This window comes from Canis lupus, chromosome 18 (assembly GCF_003254725.2).
Source record: "Canis lupus dingo isolate Sandy chromosome 18, ASM325472v2, whole genome shotgun sequence".
In the NCBI taxonomy this organism is placed as follows: domain Eukaryota; kingdom Metazoa; phylum Chordata; class Mammalia; order Carnivora; family Canidae; genus Canis; species Canis lupus.
This window is the reverse complement of record NC_064260.1, coordinates 49,890,159-49,910,132: the sequence shown is the minus strand read 5'-3', so window position 1 is coordinate 49,910,132 and position 19,974 is coordinate 49,890,159. Positions and strand designations below refer to the sequence as shown.

At 53.9% G+C, this 19,974-nt stretch overlaps 2 protein-coding genes and 1 long non-coding RNA gene across 3 annotated transcripts; 2 read left to right on the top strand and 1 right to left on the bottom strand.

The window, feature by feature from the left end:
- The first annotated feature begins 292 nt into the window (after positions 1–292).
- LOC112659395 (uncharacterized) lies at positions 293–2,321 on the top strand. The gene is made up of 2 exons (XR_003136325.3): positions 293–652; positions 966–2,321. It is a non-coding gene; the product is annotated as an uncharacterized LOC112659395 (long non-coding RNA).
- A 3,248-nt stretch (positions 2,322–5,569) lies between these two features.
- CABP2 (calcium binding protein 2) lies at positions 5,570–9,183 on the bottom strand. The gene is made up of 7 exons (XM_035701335.1): positions 9,127–9,183; positions 8,407–8,610; positions 7,804–7,834; positions 6,918–7,052; positions 6,390–6,499; positions 6,129–6,276; positions 5,570–5,595 (listed from the first exon to the last, which is right to left on the bottom strand). Exons 1-7 carry the CDS (start codon positions 9,181–9,183, stop codon positions 5,570–5,572), a joined length of 711 nt encoding a protein of 236 aa, XP_035557228.1.
- Positions 9,184–15,996: 6,813 nt separating this feature from the next.
- On the top strand, positions 15,997–18,996 carry LOC112659403 (glutathione S-transferase P-like). Its single transcript, XM_025446149.3, has 7 exons — positions 15,997–16,122; positions 16,278–16,313; positions 16,737–16,843; positions 16,953–17,040; positions 18,278–18,381; positions 18,476–18,583; positions 18,744–18,996. Coding segments are annotated over exons 1-7 (633 nt in total). The 5' UTR covers positions 15,997–16,121; the 3' UTR covers positions 18,933–18,996.
- Positions 18,997–19,974: the final 978 nt, after the last annotated feature.

Below are 19,974 nucleotides of genomic sequence, written 5' to 3'. Positions count from 1 at the left end.
TCAATCCGATTAGTCCCAAGGCCCGAGAGGCGGGGCCTTGGAAGCCGGGACCCGGGTCCGGTCGGCCGCGTTTTGCGCGGAGGGGTCTTCCCGGCGCGGGCGCCGCCTTCACGCTTCACTGGCGCTGCTCTGCACGTCAGCTCCGCACCGCCTGCTCTCGGTCCAGTTGGGGCTGCTATCACTGCCGGCGCCAGCACCGCGCGCGCCTTTCCACTGCACTGAATGCCGGAGGACGCAGGGCTTTGACGTGCGGAGCCCTGCGTCTCACCCCGTGCGCTTTTACGTCACCTTTCGCCGGCTCCACACCCTTTCCCCGGCCTGCGCATGCGCCCTCCTAAAGCTTCCGTTTGTTCCTATGGCAACGGGTCCCTCATCGACGCTGCCTCCGCGCCTCTCGGGTTTGCCTCGTCCTCTGGTCTAAGCTCGTGTTAGGTCCGAGGGCGGCCTCAAAGACCCCTCAGCCAGTCCTCCAAGACTCCGAGCCTGGGCCTCCTACTGGCAACAGCAGGATCATCTCGCCTTCGTTGAATTCTCGCCGCTCGCCGGGCCCTGTACCAAACCGATCTTGGGTGAGAGCACCAAGTGGAGCGAGGCTGATGGTTCGAATCTCACCCCACCGCACCAGCGATTTCCCCTTGGGCAAGTTACCCTAGTATGTTTGGGTTTCCCCATCGTAAAGATGCGGACGTTAGTAATAACTGTCTTACAGGGTTGTGTGGATAAATGAATATTCATAAGGAGCTTGTTTCATTGTCCTCTTTTCTTTCCATTTCTGCATCCAGACCCCTCCCCTCAAATTTCATTCCTCACCACCCTAGATCTTAGACTTTCCTCCGAACACTAACCCTTTCTCTTGGGCTACTTCGCCTCAAAACTATTCTGGCCTTGTGTATTCTTCATGCCCCAGGTCTGTAGATTTTCCTCCTCTCCGTGACATTTCATTCATTCGTCCATTCATCCAACAGGCATTTTCTGACTCCATCCTCCATCCTTGTGCGGGACACTGATGATATGGAAATGAACTGGCCGTGGCTTCTCTCCTCAAGGAGCTCCTGGTCTCAAGGAGAGACAGACAGGAAAGCAAAGGCACACAGCACAATAAGACAATGTGGAGACTGGTATACAGGATGCATTGGAACTTAGAGGAAGGAGCCTGCTTGGTGACATCACAGGAGTCTTTGCAGAGGAGGCAGCTTTCAATTGGCGAATGAACAAACTGTGATATATCCGTATAAGGGACTATTTATTCAGCAATAAAAGGAAATCATCTATCTAGCTCTGAAAAGACACAGGTAGGCATATTTCTAAGCGAAAGAAGCCAGTCTGAAAAAGCTATGCGCTGTATGGTTCCAATTGTATGACATTCTGGAAAAGACAAACTCATACATGAGGTAAACAGATTACTGGGTGCCGGGGGTGGTGAGGGGTAGAGTTAAATGAGTGACATCGGGGATTTTTTTTTTTTTTTTTTTAAGGCAGTGAAGTTATTTTGTATGGTAGGATTGAGACAGCCTCACTAAAGGGGTGGGGGAGTAAGGTGCTAATCTGGAAATGGGCGGAGTCTGTAAGTGAATGTAAAGGAGCTGCGGGTAAGCATCAACCTTAGTTGATGAAGCGGTTTTCTGTGGCAGTATGGGTTAACAATTGTGAAGCCACAGCACATGTACACTAGAATTGACAGTTAAGTCAGGATGGATGATTTCTTATTGTTGGAATAAGTAGTGACAGGTAAGCATGTGGAGGAGGCTAACACGATCCAGGTTGGAACTGGAGATATCAGTATGAACTCATGTTTAGCTCAATGTAGATACAGTTGGTTACATAGAGAAATTATATAAAGACTGCATATACACAGATTAGTGTACATGGGTATCTCCTCTGTCTGCTGAGAGGGCCTAGAAGCAACTTAGCACCCAGATCTTGGTTTCTAATAGCATTCTCCAATAAAGTGAACCAGAGTTCCTTGGAGAAACGGCTAATTCTAAGACTGGGGTAGGAAATATACAAGATGATCTTGGAAGAAAAAAAACAAAACAAAAAAAGCCAAAAACCTCACAAAACCCCAAACCCACCACACCCCAAAATCCCAAACCCCAAATGCTAACATGATGGGTATATACCAAAGGGATACAGGAGCCAGCTGAAAGGGCTGCCAGTGGCCAAAGCTGGAGCAATTTGAACAAAATTTTAAAAAGAATAGGATTATAACTTGCATAAAATAAATATCTATAAGCCTATACTGATATATATATATATTTATGTATATCATTTATACATATAAATGGTTGAGTAAATAAAGGTGGAGATATTATATGTTGATATGTAATATCTAGGATGTAATTATATGTAAGTAGATGTAATTATATAACATATCATATATAACTTATATGGTATATCATATATATATATAAATGGTTGAGTAAACAAATAAAGGAAGAGAAGAGACAAATCTATGTAGAAGAATTCCAAGTAGTTTATGTAGATATGCCTTTAATCAGGTGGATTTTAACCCCCACCCCTTAAGTGTGGGGGTACATAGTGACTTTCTTCCAGAGAGTGTAGTACATAATGGGAGAAAGAAAAAAGAGTAATTTTCTAGTATAGAAATTTTTTTTAAAGATTTTATTTATTTATTCATGAGAGAGAGAGAGAGAGAGGCAGAGACACAGGCAGAGGGAGAAGCAGGCTCCACACAGGGAGCCCCACGTGGGACTCAATCCTGGGTCTTCAGGATCACGCCCTTGGCTGAAGGTGGCACTAAACCGCTGAGCCACCCAGGCTGCCCACTAGTATAGAAATTTAGACAAACATTACCTCCAGCCAGGTGATCAAGGTCAACATCCATAGTGATGTCATGTTGATAGTATGCACCCTTGATAATAATGGATGAGAAGGGCACTTTACCTCTGTGGTCTTCCTCCTGCAAACCCATAACCCTAGATTAATCATGAGAGAAACATCAGACAAATCCCAATTTAGGGACTTTTTATAAAATATCTGACCAGTCCTTAAAACTGCCATGATCCTAAGAAAGCAAGAGCAGTTTGAGAAACTGTCAAAACTGAGAGGAGTCTGAGGAGACATGATGCCTAATGTATTGTGGTATCCTGGATGGCATTCTGGAACAGCAGGATAATCAGGGAAAAAATTATGGAATCTGCATATGGAATTGCATAAAATATCGACTTTAGTTAATAACTGTATCAGTGTTAGTTCATTAATTGTGGCACATGTACCAATTCTAATGTGAGATATTAACAGACTGTGATGGTTACTTTTAAGGGTCAACTTGCCTGGGTCACAAGGCCCAGATATTTGGTCAAATATGATTTTGGGTGTGTCTGTGAGGGTGTCTCTGGATGCGGTTAACATCCATTGAATTGGTAGATGGAGTAAAGCAGATGGCCCTTCCCCTGGTGAGTGGCCCTTATCCAATCAGTTGAAGACCCAAATGGAACAGAAAGGCTGAGTAAGAGGGAACCTGGCCTACCTGACGGTTGAGCTAGGACATCAGTCCTCCACCCTCAGACTAGAACTGACACCATCAATTTTCCTGGTTCTCAGGCCTTTGGGCTTGGACTGGAACTGAACCACCAGTTCTCCTGTGTCTCCACCTTGCTGATTGCAAATCATGGAACTACTCAGCACCTGAAATCACCTGAGCCAATTCCTTACAATAAATGTCTTTACACACACATCCACACACCCACATACACACATACACAGAGGCATCTATTGGTTCTGTTTCTCTGGAGAACCGTGGCCAACACACAGGAGAAACTGGCCATAGTAGTTTATACAAGAGCTTTCGTACTATCTTCAAATAATTCTGTAAGCCGAGAACTATTTTAAATAAAATAAGTGGATGTAATATCCTTTTGTGGGTGATGGTTACCTGGGCACACAAACACGTAAAGCCCATTTTGCTGTACACTTAAGGTTATACACCTTATTGAATGCTATAGTTGATAGTCAAAACTATTTAAAGTGGACTTAATGTAAATCCGACTTTCTGGTTTCTTTTGGGAAATCAGAAGCTCTCATAGCTCTGGCCTGCTCCACCTGGCAACAGCCAATGGGGTTGGGTGATAGGTGCCCCCTTTAAACAGAGAAAGGGCTCTGAGCTCAGCACAGTCTCTACCTCCTTACTCTTCCTTCCTGGCTGGTCCCTGTTGTCACAGTTATCTGGTTGGGACCTTTTGGGCCAGCAGCCTTTTTGGGGTAGGAGGGCATGTATGAGATTTGGAGAACAGTAGGCAATTTTTGTGCTAGCAGATACATGGCAACCAGCTGAGACTATCTCCCCTCATCACCTCCTGTCCCCACCCCAGCCCCAGAGCCTGCCAGGTGGGGAGGCAAGGGGCAGTAGGAGGCAGGCCCTGAGCAGGGTTCTGGTCTTCCTCTGACACACATCCATCACTACCCCTGGCCCCTGCAGAGGGGACAGACATCCCAGGCAGCCATGCCATCTGTGCCAGCTGGTAGAGGGTGGTGGGAGGGAGGATGGACCACAGCCCCCAGAGAAGAGCTGCCAGACTGGCAGGAGAGATCACGTAATTGAGTATTAGGATTAATTGGGATCTGCTAGGCAAGTGAGTGGTGCTGAGGCTGCTGCAGCCAACCCTGGCACCTTGGTGTCCAGACTCTGGGCTGGGCCAGACACCAGTGACTGCCTGCCTTCTTGGTCCCAAGGCCATCTTGTTGGTGGCAGTGATGGTGAAGCCCAGGCAGGAGCTCTGAAAGTTCCCACCCCTTCTTGACCAGGAGGTTAAGGCTTGTGTCCTCACTCCCAGCAGGTCGGAACAGCCTTGGGCCAGGCAGTGTTCTGCAGAGCAGCTGTTTGCTGCAGCTAGGAGAGCCTGAGGCCTGGGTCGCCTTGACTCCAAGGCCCCCTCTCCTGTTAGCACTGTGACTTTAGAATCCTGGGGCTAGGGTGTAAGTCCCACCTCTACTTCATCCTCATTGTGTGTGACTCTATGCCAGCCTTCCTCCTCCCAGAACCTTCTGATGCTGGGAGAAAGGGCTGGATTAATCTGGGAGTGATGGGGGTCATGGCCAGTTCCTGAACAGCAGTGTGACACAACGCAAGTCACATTTTAGGAAGAAGAATCTGGCAGCACATGCCAGGCATGTGGAACCATGGGCCTGGCAGGAGCCTTTTTTACAGGGTGAGGGGCATCCCAGCTCTGGAACATTTCCTGACACTTGCTCTGGGATAGTCCCAGAATCCAGAAAGGGCTCCTGCCCACCTGGAGTTCACAGTTGATGGGTCTTGCAGCCCAGGACTTAACTTTTGGGGGCCAAATACTGGGTGCTCCAGGGTAACAAGTGAGAGGCAAAAGCCATCTCCCCAGGCTCCAAGATACTTTATTGTTAGACAGGGATGGGCATGGGTTGGTGAGGAAGTGGGGCTGGGGGGTGAGGGCAGGCTGGGGTGTCACACACAGGTGGGGTAGGAAGGAGAATGGGAGAGTCATTTGGAGGCAGTGGGCTTCCTGGAACACACTGACAGGCAGTCGCTGTGGTCCCAAGTCCTGTCTGCTGCCAAGTCCTGAGCTTCTGTGCAGGCTCAACGTGACATCATCCGCACAAACTCTGCCAGGACAAAGCCAAGGTTGCAGGTCTGCTCTCTGGAGCCCAGTAGTGGTGAGACTGATATACGGGCCTTAAGGTGGGAGGGAGTGTGGTCCAGGGCAGGGCCTGCAAGGGAGTCTTCTGGATCTGGTAGGGAATAGGCCTTTGGGCTAAGAAGAGGGGCTTTGTTTTATGGAAAACACTATTTTCCTCTTTGCTTTGGCTGCTAGGAAGCTCACAGACAATTTTGGGGCCTACTTTGGAGAATTTCTACATACTCATCTTCTTTGGCTTCCTATTATTATTTAACCCTTGTTTTCCCCCTGTGGGAATACAGCACAGAGGAAGAAGTGGGTTTCCGTCAGACTGTCTGGCTTCACGTCTTGGCTCCATCCACATCTTTTGCTAAGCACTCACACTTTCCTAAGAATGGACTTTCTTGTCCTGCTCACGGGGAGAGGACATGGGGTCTGGCACACAGTGACAATGCTCCTTTTCTGTCAAAAACCAGCCAGGGTGTGTGGCCCGAAGCACAGAGGGTGGTTAAGTGGTACCTTCAAAGTCCACCAGGCCATCCCCGTTGAGGTCAATGTCATGGAGGATCTCGTCCACCTCCCGCTGGCTGAGGCGCTCCCCCAGCAGGACCTTGAGGGCTGCCCGCAGCTCCGCCAAGCTGATGCAGCCATCACCATTGGTGTCAAACTGTGGTGGCATTGGTCGTGGCGTTGAGTGTCCGACCCAGTCATTCATTCACTCGGCCCCCACTCACAGCGGACCCGAGGCCTCCGTCCGCCCTCCAGCCCCAGGGGCCGCACCTCCCGAAAGGCGTCCCGGAGCTCCCTGACGCCAATCATGTCTGCTGTCTCTGCCAACAGCTTGGGGCCCATGAGCTCCACGAAGTCTTCAAAGTCCACCTTTCCGCCACCTGGAGGCCAGGCCTGTCAGAGACCCCTGCCCAGCCCTCCTATGCCCACCTCTCCTGGCCTCTCCCTCTCCCCTGCCCCACTGAATGGGGCCCCACAGCCTGGATCATCTGTGTTTTCTGGTGGCTTTTCTTAATTTCCCTGAAGAGTTTGGGTTTCAGTCCTGGCTCAAGTGACCTGGCTCTGTGACCTTAGCCAAGTCACTTAAGCTTTCAGAGACTCAGTTTTCTCAACTGAAAATTGGGGATCGTGATCCTTGCCCTGCCCACCCTGTAGGGGATGGTGCCCTGAGAATGACCAGGGCCCCGGGCTCCGGGGGTCAACGTGGGGAGGCCCCTGTGTTCCCTGGGCTGCCCAGCTGCTCAAGCCATGGCCATGGCCTCTGGAGAACTGGGCGTGGGGCAAGTCTGAGGCACATACTGATCTGCTGTGAAATCTCGATGAGCTCCATCTCGGTGGGCATGTAGCCCAGCGTCCGCATGCAGGCGCCCAGCTCCCGGTAGCCGATGTAGCCGTCCCGGTCCCGGTCAAACTCCTGGAAGGCGACCTGCAGCTCTGCCGGGCAGGGCGGGGTCAGTTCCTCCTACACATGTCCCTGGACCAGCACAGCCTCTCACCTTGGTCTGCTCACTTCCTCCTTGTAAGCATCAGTTTCTTTTTGCTATTACGGGGTCTTAGCACATGCTATTTAACTCATTCTTTCAACAAATATTTAAGGAGCATCTACTGTGTGCTAAGCTCTGCTCTAGGTACTGGGGGTATGGCAGCAAGGGAGGGAGGGAAAGAAAGCAAACAGTTCCTATCCTCAAGGAGCTCACGTTCTGGAACTCTACCCTCTTCTAGTCTTTATGTCACCTACTCAAGAAAGCCTTTCCTCTCCATTTGGTCCCCTCCAGCCCATCTGTTCATTTCCTTGAGAGCACTTAGCAGCATTTGTACTCATAGTTGACTCATTGACATCTGTTTCCAGAGGACATGGGCCCCATCTGTCCAGTTTGCTGCATTCCCCAGTTCTCCCCACACAGGGCTAGGCACATGGCGAGCACCCGGGAGGTGTTTGCTGAATGACCAGATATAAAAGGGGCCCTCAACCTGCCTGGCAATGAGATCTGGGGACTGACAGCTGGGGGTCCGGTCAGCCCCTCCCTGTCCAGTGTGGTCTCCATCTCCTCCATCTCCTGCAACCGCCTCCTTGACCCTAGTTCCTCCTGGCGACCAGCTGAGGCCACACCCAGTGCCCCCACCCTGTGTGCCCCACCCTCTGCCCACCCCTTTGGAGACACCAGTCTTTTCCAAAACCCTTTACCTTCAATCTCCTCTGGCCGCAGCTCCCGGTCCTGGGGGCACAGACAGGTTAAGAAGTCCCTGGACCACCCAGGTATCTGCACCCCATCCTCTGTTCTTTGAGGGCTCCCCACTCAGCACCCCCAACACGATGGGCAGGGCCTGTGTCTGTCTGACACTGCTCAGACATGCTCCAACCATTGCTGCTGACTGGCCTGGTGTCTTGGGCCCCCCCTTCCCTGCCCCCACCCTCTCCTGGGGCTCAGAGCTCAATTTGCCAGATGTGGATCTGGGGTTGGGCAGACCCTCAGACCTGGCCCTGGGGACCTCGGTGTCACTCTGTCTCTCGTATTGTCTCTCTGTCCCTCTCCTGGAGGCCCTGGCACCTCCCTGCCCACCCCCTTGTGGTTGTCTCTGAGGTTCTCTGGGTCTCTTTCTGTCCTCTCTTCTGTCTTTCCTGGCATGTCTCCCTGGGTCTCCCCACTGATCTTGTTTCTGTTTCTCCACTTCTCTTTGCCCCACCCCCTGGATCTGGGTGCCTTTGCTCCAAAGACCCCACTCTATCCTCTCCCCCCTACTCAGGGAGAGGCAGAGAGGAGGCAAAGCCTGGGGCAGCCATACATACGAGCTGGGTGGCGGCGATGCTGGGCCGCAGGAAGATGCAGGCCGGCCCCACTAGGCTGCTGAGCACTGAGTAACCCTGGATGCCTGGCCCTGGGCCCCCCTGCTCCTCAGGCCGGGAGCCACCTGGTGGGAGAGCTGGGCCTGGGGGCTCCCTGGGGCCATGGTGGGAGCCTCCTGGTGGGGAGCTGGGCCACTGCCAGTGGTCCTGCAGCAGAGCCAGCCATGAGCTGGGGGTAGTGGCCCCTCCACCCTCATTTATCAGCCTCTTCCGTCTTTGGAACCTGGCATGGGACAGTGGGAGCTCTCACCCATCAACACTCTAGGCTGGGACGGTCCATCCCCTTACTGTTTAATTGGGCAAACCGAGCCCACCCACCCCCGCAAAGGAAGGGACCGGGTTAAGGTCACTCAGAAAGCCAGTGGCAGAATGGGACCTTGAGCTCAGCTCTCAGCAGCAGGCACAGGCAGCTGGAGCGCAGCTGGGGGGCCTGATGAGCTTGGCAGGAAAGGCCCAGTGGTCCATGGAAGGGGCTAGAGTCTGGGGCCCTTCCCAGACTCTTGATCTTGATTGGTCTAGGGCAGTGGGAACCTACCCCTCCATCCCCCTGAGGCTGCTCCGTCTCTAATCTAGTCCAGCCCTCACAGAGGGCTCTGCCCACCCCACCTGACTCTTCCAGGCTACAGCCCAGCCTCCTGGTCTTGGCTTCTCCCCCTTTCCTACCTTAGGCCTCCGGTGCCGAGGCCGCTTGGCACAGTTTCCCATGGGCTCCTGAACCATGCCAGGCCTGGTGTCCTGGGGGCAGCCCAGGCCTGGGCCTCAGCGGATGCTGTGGGCTCCTGACAGCCCCCAGCTGCTCCCAGTGAGAGTCTGGGAGGACTGCAGGGGATTTTCCTAGGGTTTTGTGGGGAAGATTGGGAGCGGGTGGGCAGGCGGGGAGCCCTGGGCACGGGGGTTTGGGTCCTAATCCAGGATTATCTCTGAGCATCTCTGCTGGTGAGGGGGGCCACTCGGGACCCAAGGCCCCCTGGAAGGCACAGCCTCCCTGTGCTCGCTCCTGAGGGTCTTCCAGATATCCCCTCTCCAGCCCTCTGTCCCTTAACCCCTACCCTAATCTCCCCCAATCAGGAGAGATTTAATATCTTCAGAAGCAGGGCCAGACCCGGGAGGAGGAGACTGGGTGCCCGGTGTGCCAGGGCGGGCTGGGCACCTCTCCCCTCAGAATGGCAGTATGGATTTGGTGGACTCTCCCCCTCCTCCCTGTCCAGAGAGGAGGCAATCCTGGCCCAGTCCAGGAGGCTCCTGCCCCTCCCTGCCAGGACTCTTGCTCTCACAGGGGAGCACCTGCCCCTTGTACTCAGGTGAAGAGTGGAAGGGAGCCAACTCTGGGCACCGTAGGCTGGATGCAGGGCTCAGTGAGGGCAGAGGTGGGGAGAGGCTCCAGCCTCCTGGGCAGCTGACTGACCCCCAGAGCCCTCCATCAAAATGCATGTCCTGGGTCTCTTCCCTGAGCTCTGTCCTGGGCCCCAGGTGGGCTGTGGGATCCCCGCTGTTCCCTCATGGTGCCCTCAGTTGAGGACAGCCCCACACCCCTGTCCCCTTTACCTGCCCATAGGCTGCCTGGACCTGAGCTTCCAGCTCCCTGAGGAGTGCCCGCCGACGCCTGGTGGCTGCTGGGCTGGCAGAAGCCTGACTGGGTCCTGGAGTGCCCTCCGAGGGGCTGGGGTCCCCCACGGGGAGCCTGCCATCTGCCTGGTCCTGGGGAAGGGCCATGGAGACGAGGGCTTGGTGCCTCCTGCTCCCACTCTGGTCGCCCTGTTCCTGCAGGAGGGTGGGTTGGAGTGGGCAGCTGTGCGTGTGGTTCCCACAGGGTCCCTGCTACTCTTTCCCATGCTCCTCTCTCCATGAGTCCAGGTCCCCAAGTCCCCTAGCTCTCCAAGCTCCCCATGCTGCTTACACAGCCACTCCTCCAAATCCTCATCTCCCCCAACCCACTAGCTCCAGCCCCATCCTGGCCACAGACTGAGGTTTGGGGCCCCACTGGGCCTTCTTTGCAGACCCTCCGTTGCCTCGCCTCTGGCTCATGGTCTCTGCACACCCCCCACAATCCCTTCCCCACTATTCTGTCTTGCTTGCTGCCTGGCTTGGCCCCTCAGCCCTCGGCTCTGTGCCTATCTCTCTGTGTCTGTCCACCTGCAGCCCCATGTCACCCCCTGCACCCTGTTGACATCTGTCCAGCTGTGACTCTGTGGGTCTCTCCGACCACTCATGCCCATCTCTGTCATTCCCTCCCTCTGTTGCATGAGAACCCTTCTCACACTGGTCTGTCTGTCTTTCTGTTTGTCTGCCCTCGTTCTTCCTATTCTCCCCACCATCCCCTCTCTCAGGATGACTCCTGGATTCTGGAAAGTCAGCCCCCACCATAGCCGAGCCTGGCCCCAGACATCCCACCTTCTGCCCACCCTGAGCTCCAGGATAGCTCTGAACTCCCCCCACCTCCCCACCTTCTGCTAGTACCTCCCACCTACCTTCTGCTGACCTCCAACCTCTTGCTCAGCAGGGAGCAATGTGGGGGTGGGCCAGGCAACCCCCACGGGCCTCCTATGCCCCTCTGTTATGTCCCCAGCCCTCTTACGCTCTCACTGCCCACCTTCCTGTTCTTCACCTCCCACAATGAGGTCAGTTGTCCTGCCCCAGCCCTGCTCTAGGCCTCTCATGATTTATTCACCTGCCCCCTGCACCAGTCTTTGTCCAAGGGAAACAGATCCCTCCAGACACCTGCCACCTGAGCTGGTGGCTCTGGCCTCCCTCAGCCACATGAAGGGCCACCCATTCATGTATTCCTTTTGCAAACATCTGAGGCTGGCTGGGACTGAGCCTCAGGCCAGCTGTTGGGGCTACATAGACAGACCGTGTCTGTCCTGAGGCTCCTGCTCTTGGCCACACAGCTCAGAAAGGGCCACAGAGAGCCTCCTGGTGCTTGGGAGCACGAACCCAGGCATCAGTGGGGGCGAAGAGACAACAGGGCAGCCTTTTAGGCATGAGAACCCATGCTCAGCCCTGGGTGAGCACTGGGACCCCGGCAGGGATCAGCCGTGAATGTGGAATGTTCCAGGCACTGGAGTCCAGCAGAGTATGTTAGGTGGAGGCCCTTGGGAGGTAGGCAGAGGTCAGCAGTCCCTGGAGGGGTGAAGGTGGCAAGAGGCCGGAGAAAATTTCAGAGGTGCTGAATCTTCTGCCAGTGTTGTGGAATACCTACCAGACACCTTCCTGGGTGTTGGGAACCAGTAGTCCCTGCCTCCTGGAAACTTCCAGCTGGTGGGAAATGCATATTCAGCAAGCGCAGAATGACTGTGGAGGACAACTGAGAGGGTTGGAGAGTGGGGACCTTGCCAAGGACGTGGCATGTGAGCCAAGCCCAGAGATATGGTAGAAATGACCACCTGAAAGGAAGAGTGGCCAATGGCCAGAGGGAATGGCCCCCACACAACCCTGAATGGGGCTGAGGATCTGAAGAAAGGTTAGGATTCAGAGGTTAGTGGATGCTGGCCAGGTGGTCAAGGGTCACCTTATGAAGGTGAGGGCTCCTTATGACCACTTGAACATTCAACCTTCAAACTTCAGCCCTCTGCCCTAGGGGGTCTCACCTTCTCCTGCAGACCAGGAGGACACTATATCCCAGGCAGCACTACAAACATCCTCCAGACACAGAAATTCTAGCATTTTCTGCAAGGTCTTAGAGAAGGACCACAGGCCTTGATTTCCCTGTGTGCTTACTGTGTGGACCTTGGCAAGGTATTTCACCTCTCTGAGTCTCAGTTTCCTTATTTGGAAAATGGCCGTTGGCCTAGGCTTCATGGTGCTTTTGTGAAAATTAAGTAAAGGACCTAGCAGTTTCCTGGCACATAGGAAGGGCTCAAAACATGGTGGATGCCATGAGTGATGAATGATCCTGTGTCCAAATGACCACCTAAGAAGGTGGGAAGTGGGAGAAATGTGTTGCCCCAAATTATAAGCCAAAGTAGTGGGGGCATTAATGGGTTGGGGTATAGTTGTTAAAAGTGTTTCTAATCAAGAAGCAAAGCCTTTGTGTCCAGGTAGAGAAAGCCTGGCTTGGAAATCCTTTCTCACTTGTGTTCAATGAACAGCATACTAGGGTATTTATCTTGATGCCCTTGACTTGTCCAGCCCAATTTAGCCAAGCTGGAGCTCCAGCTCCAGTTGTCTAGGATGTACACATGGATCCATGGTTGACAGACAGATGTATGTATGTATGTATGTATGTATGGATGGATGTATGGATGTATGGATGTATGGATGAACAGACAGGTGGCTCACTGGATGGCAGGATGGGTAGATGATTTGATAGGCTAGTGGTTAAATAGTTGGTAGATGGATGGATAGGTGATTGTACCAATAGTTAGTTGGCTGAATGGATAGATGGATGGATAGACAGGTGCAGGATGACTGAGTGGCTAAATGGGTAGCTGGATGGATAGGTGGATAAATACATAAATACATAGATGAAAGTAGCCCCTTGCCCATCTGGTCAAATGTTTGGTTGTTGGATGGGTGGATGATTGGGTAGATGGGTACACAGAGGAAGAGACAGGTGGATGGAAGTGGATAGATGGCTGGGCAGATAGACTTCTGATGAAGGCTTTCTATTCTTCATTAGAAGAGTCAATTAGAGTGGAGACTGTATCTTGCCTATTCTGGTGTTGGCCATGATGCCTAGCCCATACACAGCCTGATACATACTAATCAGTGTGTGAATGAAGAACTGTGTCTATCTCTTCCACTCTGAGTTGTGATTCTTCTTTTTTAAAAATTATTATTTTTTATTATTATTTTAAGTCGGCTCCATGCCCACCATGGGGCTTGAACCCTAGGATCAAGAGTCCCATGCTCCACTGACTGAGCCAGCCAGGCACTCCTGAGCTGTGATTCTTCCAATGGCAAAGATGATAGCTCTTTCTCTACCCTGTTCCCCATAAGTCTTGGCACACAGAACCCTCCTGAGATACCACTTCACACTCACTGGGATAATTAAAGCGAAAAAGATAGACAGTAGCTGTGCTGGTGAAGACATAGAGAAGTTGGGAACTTTGCATGCTGCTGTTTGGTTTACAAAATGGTGCAGCCGTTTTGAAAAAGAGCTTGGAAATTCCTCAAATGAGCTATCATGTGACCCAGCGAGTCCACCCTTGGGTATGTATCCGAGGGAATTGATAGTATAAGCTCACACAAAAATTTGCACAAAAACGTTCATAGCAGCCTGATTCATAAAAGCCCAAAGGTGAAACCACCCAAATGTCTGTCAGTGCAGGAATGGGTAGACAAAATGTGTATGTCCATGTCATGGAATATTCCTCAGCCATAGACAGGAATGATGCACTGATATTCACTATGACATACATGACACCTCCAAGACATTCTGCTAAGTGACAGCAGCCAGACCCAAAAGGCCACAGTGTATGATTCCATTTATATGAAATATTCAGAATAGACAAATCATAGCAAAAAAAGAGATTAGTGGGGATGGGAGATGGGGAATGAAGAGTGACTGCCTATGAGTACAGTGTTTCTTTTTGGGGTGATGGAAATGTTCTGGAACTACATAGTGGTGGTGGTTGCACAACACTGAATATACTAAAACCACTGAATATACACTTTATGAGAATGAAATTTAAGTAGCAACAAAGCTGTTTGTTTAGGGCGCTTGGGTGGCTCAGTCGGTGAAGCATCTGCCTTCGGCTCAGGTCATGGTTCCAGGGTCTTGGGATCAAGTGCCACATTGGGATCCTTGCTCAGCTGGGAGCCTGCTTCTCCCTCTTCCTCTGCCTGCTTCCCCTGCTTGTGCTTTTGCTCTTTCTGTGTCAAATAAATAAAATATATATTTTAAAAACCTGCTTGTTTCTATTTAAAAAACTTCTGGGGTGCCTGGGTGGCTCAGTGGTTGAGCGTCTGCCTTCAGTTCAGGTCATGATCCCGGGGTCTTGGAATCGAGTCCCACATCGGGCTCCCCGCAGGGAGCCTGCTTCTCCCTCTACCTGTGTCTCTGCCTCTTTCTCTGTATCTCTCATGAGTAAATAAAATCTTTTTTTTTTTTTTTTTTTTTTAGTAAATAAAATCTTAAAAAAAAAAAAAACAACTGCCAAAGACAGGTGCTGATATACACGTGGACTGGAGGTGGGGGATGGACACAGGAAGGTTCCTGGCCCACTGGCCTGGGAAAACTGTTCTGGACCCCAGAGGAGAAGGCCCGAGGGTGGCCACAGGCTTTGCCTGTGGAGCCAGAGGACTGTGGGTAAAAGCAGCCCACCACCAAATAGTGCCAAGCTGACCTGGGGGACAGCTAGCCAGGGGACCTGAGTGTGATGGCTGGAGGGTGTGAGCTGGTAGGAGGCTGGCCCACTGGACAGGAAAGGGTCTCCCAGGCCTTTGATGCTTGTGCACAAACGAAGGGCATGAATGTTGCAGGCCAGAGCAGATGAATGAACCTCTGTGAACCTTGGTGTCCTCATCAGTATAATGGGAACAAGACTCCCTCCCTCTCAGGATGTGGGGGAGATGAAATGAGACCATTTATATAAAAGCTCTTTGTAAGCTGCAAAGTGCTGGGCAGATGTTCCTCCAGCTGTGAGTCATGGATAGAACCCAGCTCTATCACCACCTCCCCTACACCTCCCAGCCCCAGGCAGCTGTGGACTCAAATGAGGCTAAGGGATGCTTTTGATTAGGCATGTTTGGGTTTTCTCCCAGGCTTTAGATAGGAACTGCACCAGGGAAAGATACCTTCCTCTCTCCTGGTGGCTCTGACAGGAAAACGTGGCTGAGACAGCTGTCTGGTTCAGTCAGGCTCCAGTTCCCTGGGGAAGACCAGCACATCCACTGAGTGGGCTGGGGCGCCAGATGGCCTGCAGGGAGGCAGGCACTCGGTCCCCTCGGGTCCAGGAGGTCCTGTGCATTTCAGTCTGTCCTTCTTTCCATCCACCCAGATCCCCAGGTCCAGTCAATATTTGAAGAGTGCCTAGCACTTAGACTTAGTCAAAAAATGGTTTGGAGATGACAAGGCTTTGTAGAAGAAAGACAGAGGGTTAAAAGTGAGGCCCCTGAACCTAGCCACACCTGAGTTTAAGTCCTGCTTATTAGCTGTGTGACCTTGAGAAAGTCACTTAACCTCTCTGTGCCTCAGTTCCTCCTTTGTAAAATGAGGATCAGAACAATATCAAGTCCTAGGGTGGTTATATATGTAAAGTTCCCTACACAGTCCTCAGCCCCTGAGGGTTTGCCATAATTATTTCAGAGAGAGGATGTGTCTATGGAAATTGCATTCATTCATGCAAGAAGCATTAAATGAGCACCTACTGAGTCCTCATGCTGGTGGCCCAGCAGCTAGTTAGGGACTCAGAACTGGCCTTCTGTGGGCCCTGAGAAGTTCTGTGGGTTTTGGTGTGGCCTGGAGGCTGGCAGTGACTGTGCCATGCTAAAGTCAGTGCCCTTCAGGCAGGGTACACCCATGCAGATGTGCTGGTGAGCCTGTCGGGCCCTGCCCCCGCCACACCCCGCCCTGCCCCTTGCCCAGGGCCAAGCTCCGCTTGGTGACTCGGCACATTCTTGGGTGGGGCGGTTAGGGAGCAGGGGGTGGGACAGACCATAAATATAAGGCCACGAGCCTCGCCACTTCCTGCTGCTCTTCTACTTCACCGCTTGCTAGTGAGTAGGGTCTGGACCTGGTCGGGGGACAGGACCCAGGCTGAGCTACCCCCCTCTCTCGGGTGTCTGACACCCCCCACCTCGTCCCGGGTTGCGGGCCCCTGGGCCGTGCAGCTCCCTAGGATACTCTTTGACGCCCTGTTTGTCTCTCCTAGTGCCGCCCTACACCATCGTCTACTTCCCCGTCCGAGGTGCGGCCCCGGCTCCTTCAGGAGGGCGAAGGGCACCGAGGGAGCCCGGCTGCCAGCTCGAGCTGCTCCCTGGGGTTCGGCCCGGCGGGAGGCGGGACGGCGCTGCGGGGCCGGGGGGGCGGGGGCAGGGGCGGGGCCGGGGCGGCGGGGGCGGGGCCGGGGCCGGCACTTGCCGCGGCTGCATCCTCTTGGTGCCCTGTCTGGCTGCGCCTGTCCGTCTGCTCTGTTCCCAACCTGGGACACCATGGGCTGGGGGCTGCGCACCTGTCTGCCTCTCCAGGACAGGGCTGGGGCCATGGTCTCCCCTCTTTCTCCGTGAAGCTAGTTTCCCTTCAGTCCCCACACTCCTGGGCCCTTCCCAGGGCGCTGTGAGCCTGGGGTCTGTCTGCCCACATCCCACTACCCTGTCGTCCCCTCCCCCAGGGCGCTGCGAGGCCATGCGCATGCTGCTGGCTGACCAGGGCCAGAGCTGGAAGGAGGAGGTGGTGACCAAAGACAGCTGGATGCAGAGCCCACTCAAGGCCTCCTGTGTGAGTGACTGTGCCCTGGCAGGGGGTCAGGGGCTGGGCCTTTGGGGGGCAAAACTAGAGGGGGGGCAGCTGAGCCCAGCATCTCTTACTGACCCATGCCGTTCCCTAGCTGTATGGGCAGCTCCCCAAGTTCCAGGATGGAGACCTCACCCTGTACCAGTCCAATGCCATCCTGCGACACCTGGGTCGCACCTTTGGTGAGTTCTGAGGTCTGGGGCAGCCTGGTCCTGCAGAGGACCTAATGGGTCCCCCTTGGATGTCTTGAGAACCAGAGCTCTCCCCATTTGGAAGACAGGCCAGATGACCCTAGAGGAAGGGCAGAGCCTGGGTTATGAGGGCTCTGCCAACTGGCCAGTGCCAGATGGGTTCACTATGCCTGTTTCCTGGAAGACAGCTCAGAGGAGGCTGCCAGCCCCCACATGTGTACTGGTGTAGGCTAGAGGCCACCGCAAGTGTGGCTACAGGCTTCCACGTAGGCCTCCTGCCCATATTTTCCTATGTTGACCCCTCTTGAATCTGGAAAACCCATATTCACAATAAGGAAGCCTATGGCCTTCTTACAATGGTGGCAGGAACATGGCTGAGAGAGGTCGCTGCTTTTTTGGCTAACTTTGTGGTGGTGGGGGGTGGGGGTGGTTCTAGAAAAGCCCTGGGTCCAGTAGGATGTGGCAATTAGGGAAGAGGACAGAAGAGTAGTGGTAGCAGCCAGGCCCAGCCTACCCTGACTTCTGCAGGACCCAGAGTGGGAGGACAAAGGCCTCTGGCTATGGCCTGCCACCTCTTCCTGCCCAACAGCTGCCCTGCACTGAGCTGGACACACCAATTCTCACAGCCAAGTTCTGTCCATCCTCCACAGACACCTGCCTCTCAGGCCTAGGACACATGCACCAGAGGCTTGGTTCACCATTTCAGGGGGACAGATCTGGGGGATGGGACTTAGGGCCATTTGGGCAGGGAATTCCTGAGTCTCAGGATGAGACCTAGGATGTGACAGAGAAGAGGCATGGTCCTCAGCTGGGCATGTCCCCTTGGGCATTTTTTTTTAAAGATTTTATTTATTTATTTGAGAGAGAGTGTCCAAGAATGAGCAAGTGCTTGCAAGAGGCAATAGGGGCAGAGGGAGAAGGAGAGGGACAGGCTGACTCTGCACTGAGTGCTGAGCCCATTGCAGGTCTCAATCCCAGGACCTGAGATCATTGTCCAAGCCGAAATCAGGAGTCAGACACCCAACTGACTGAGCTCCCCTGCCCCCTGCCCCTGGCACCGCCCCTTCCCTTGGCTTTTGGAGGTGGGAGCAGCAGAGCTGTGTAGAGCAGGCCCTCCGATCTAGGGAACTGGGTGCCCCAGCCTGAGGCCTGTGGGCATTTGGGGGAGAGGGGAGCAGTGCAGCGCCAACTTGGACAGAACCTGACCCATTGCCTGGCTTCTGACCAGGGCTCTATGGCAAAGACCAGCGGGAGGCGGCACTGGTGGATATGGTGAATGACGGCGTGGAGGACGTCCGCAGGCACTGCAGCCAGCTCATCCACCACAGCTATGTGAGCAGGGGCGGCTGGTGCTCGGGGCTGGGGGCCAGGAGGTCACCCTGGCCAGGCACTCTGGGAGCTGCCACTAGATCACTGCCCTTTGCAGGAGGGAGGCAAGGCCAGGTACGTTCAGGAGCTGCCAGGGTACCTGAAGCCTTTTGAGACTCTGCTGATCCAGAACCAGGGGGGTCAGGCCTTCATTGTGGGTGACCAGGTGAGTGCTGGGTCTAGCCCATGGCAGATGATTCATTTCTCAGAAGGGCAAACAGAGGCCCAGAGGGGAGTCGCCGCAGGTTCACTGGAGGTGTTCTGGCTCCCTGCAGCCCCTTCTCTTCTGACCCTGCTCGAGCCCCTTCATATCCCCTCCCCTGCAGATCTCCTTCGCGGACTACAACCTGCTGGACCTGTTGCTGAATCACCAGGTCCTGGCCCCCGGCTGCCTAGACTCCCACCCTCTGCTCTTGGCCTATGTGACGCGCCTCAGTGCTCGGCCTAAGCTCAAGGCCTACCTGGCCTCCCCTGAGCACGTGAACCGCCCTGTTCACGGAGCCCAAAAGATATGAGCCTGCTCAGCCTCTGCTGGGAGAAAGGCTGCCCTTTAGAACCAATAAACATTGGGAAAAGAGAGCTGTGCTGTGGTCACTAAGGGGCCAGAGGGCATAAGGGAGCCCCTGCCCCTTCCCAGGCCGCCTCCAGTGGATGAGGGTTTGGGCTGGATGACTGGCCCCTGGAACAGAATTAGGTGCCTGGTCTGCCAGGAGACAGTAGTTCCAGGTCCTGACAGGATGATGAGACTAAGCCTTGAGGACCTACTCCCTGAAGACTTCCTGCAGGAGGTGGGGTGCCCTCCCTGGGGGTACTCGTGGTTACAGCAACCCTCTTCATCTGAGAGAAGGGCAGCCATGAATGTAGCAGACAGTCACTGGCATCAGTGAGTGCCACAGTCAGGGCGGCCTCTTGTGTGCTCAGATGCTATGCACACGTGTACCCTGGGAAGTGACACGTTCACTTGACTGTTTCATGCGGGCATCAGTGTTGCCCATTCTCGTGTGTCACCCAGAGTCAGCCCCAGGTAGTGTGGCAGGTGGCCAGCAGGGCCTAGCAGGTGTGTGGCTGAAGGCAAGCCTAGAGCTCTGGTGGTATGGCTGCTTGGGGGACCCAAGGAGGATGGAAGGTCTCCCTCAGCTCCAGGGAACCTCTGTGAGCCCCAGTGGGAATGTCTTGCCACCTGCCCAGTCCTAGCCTGTCTCTCCCTCCCAAAGACCAAGAGTGATGCCTGCTTCCAGCTTGGCTTCCTCAGTTGGCCTGGCCTGCAACCTTGTACGTATCAGCTCATTGAGCAGAGTGGCCTCAGACAGATCCAGACTACCTTGCACTCCTTGTGCAAACCTGCCAGCGGCTTTTGCTGCCTTGTGGACAAAGTCCACAGCCTGACAGGCCTACCAGGCCTTTCTTCATATGAGCTCTCCATTCCAGAACATTCCTTTGCCCTGCTCACTTCACCCACTGCTCCTCCCTGCCTTTGTCCCTGTGATCTTCTCTGCTAGCACTCTCCCACTGCTCACTGCCACATCTCCCAGTGCTCACCGCACTGCCCCTGGGCAG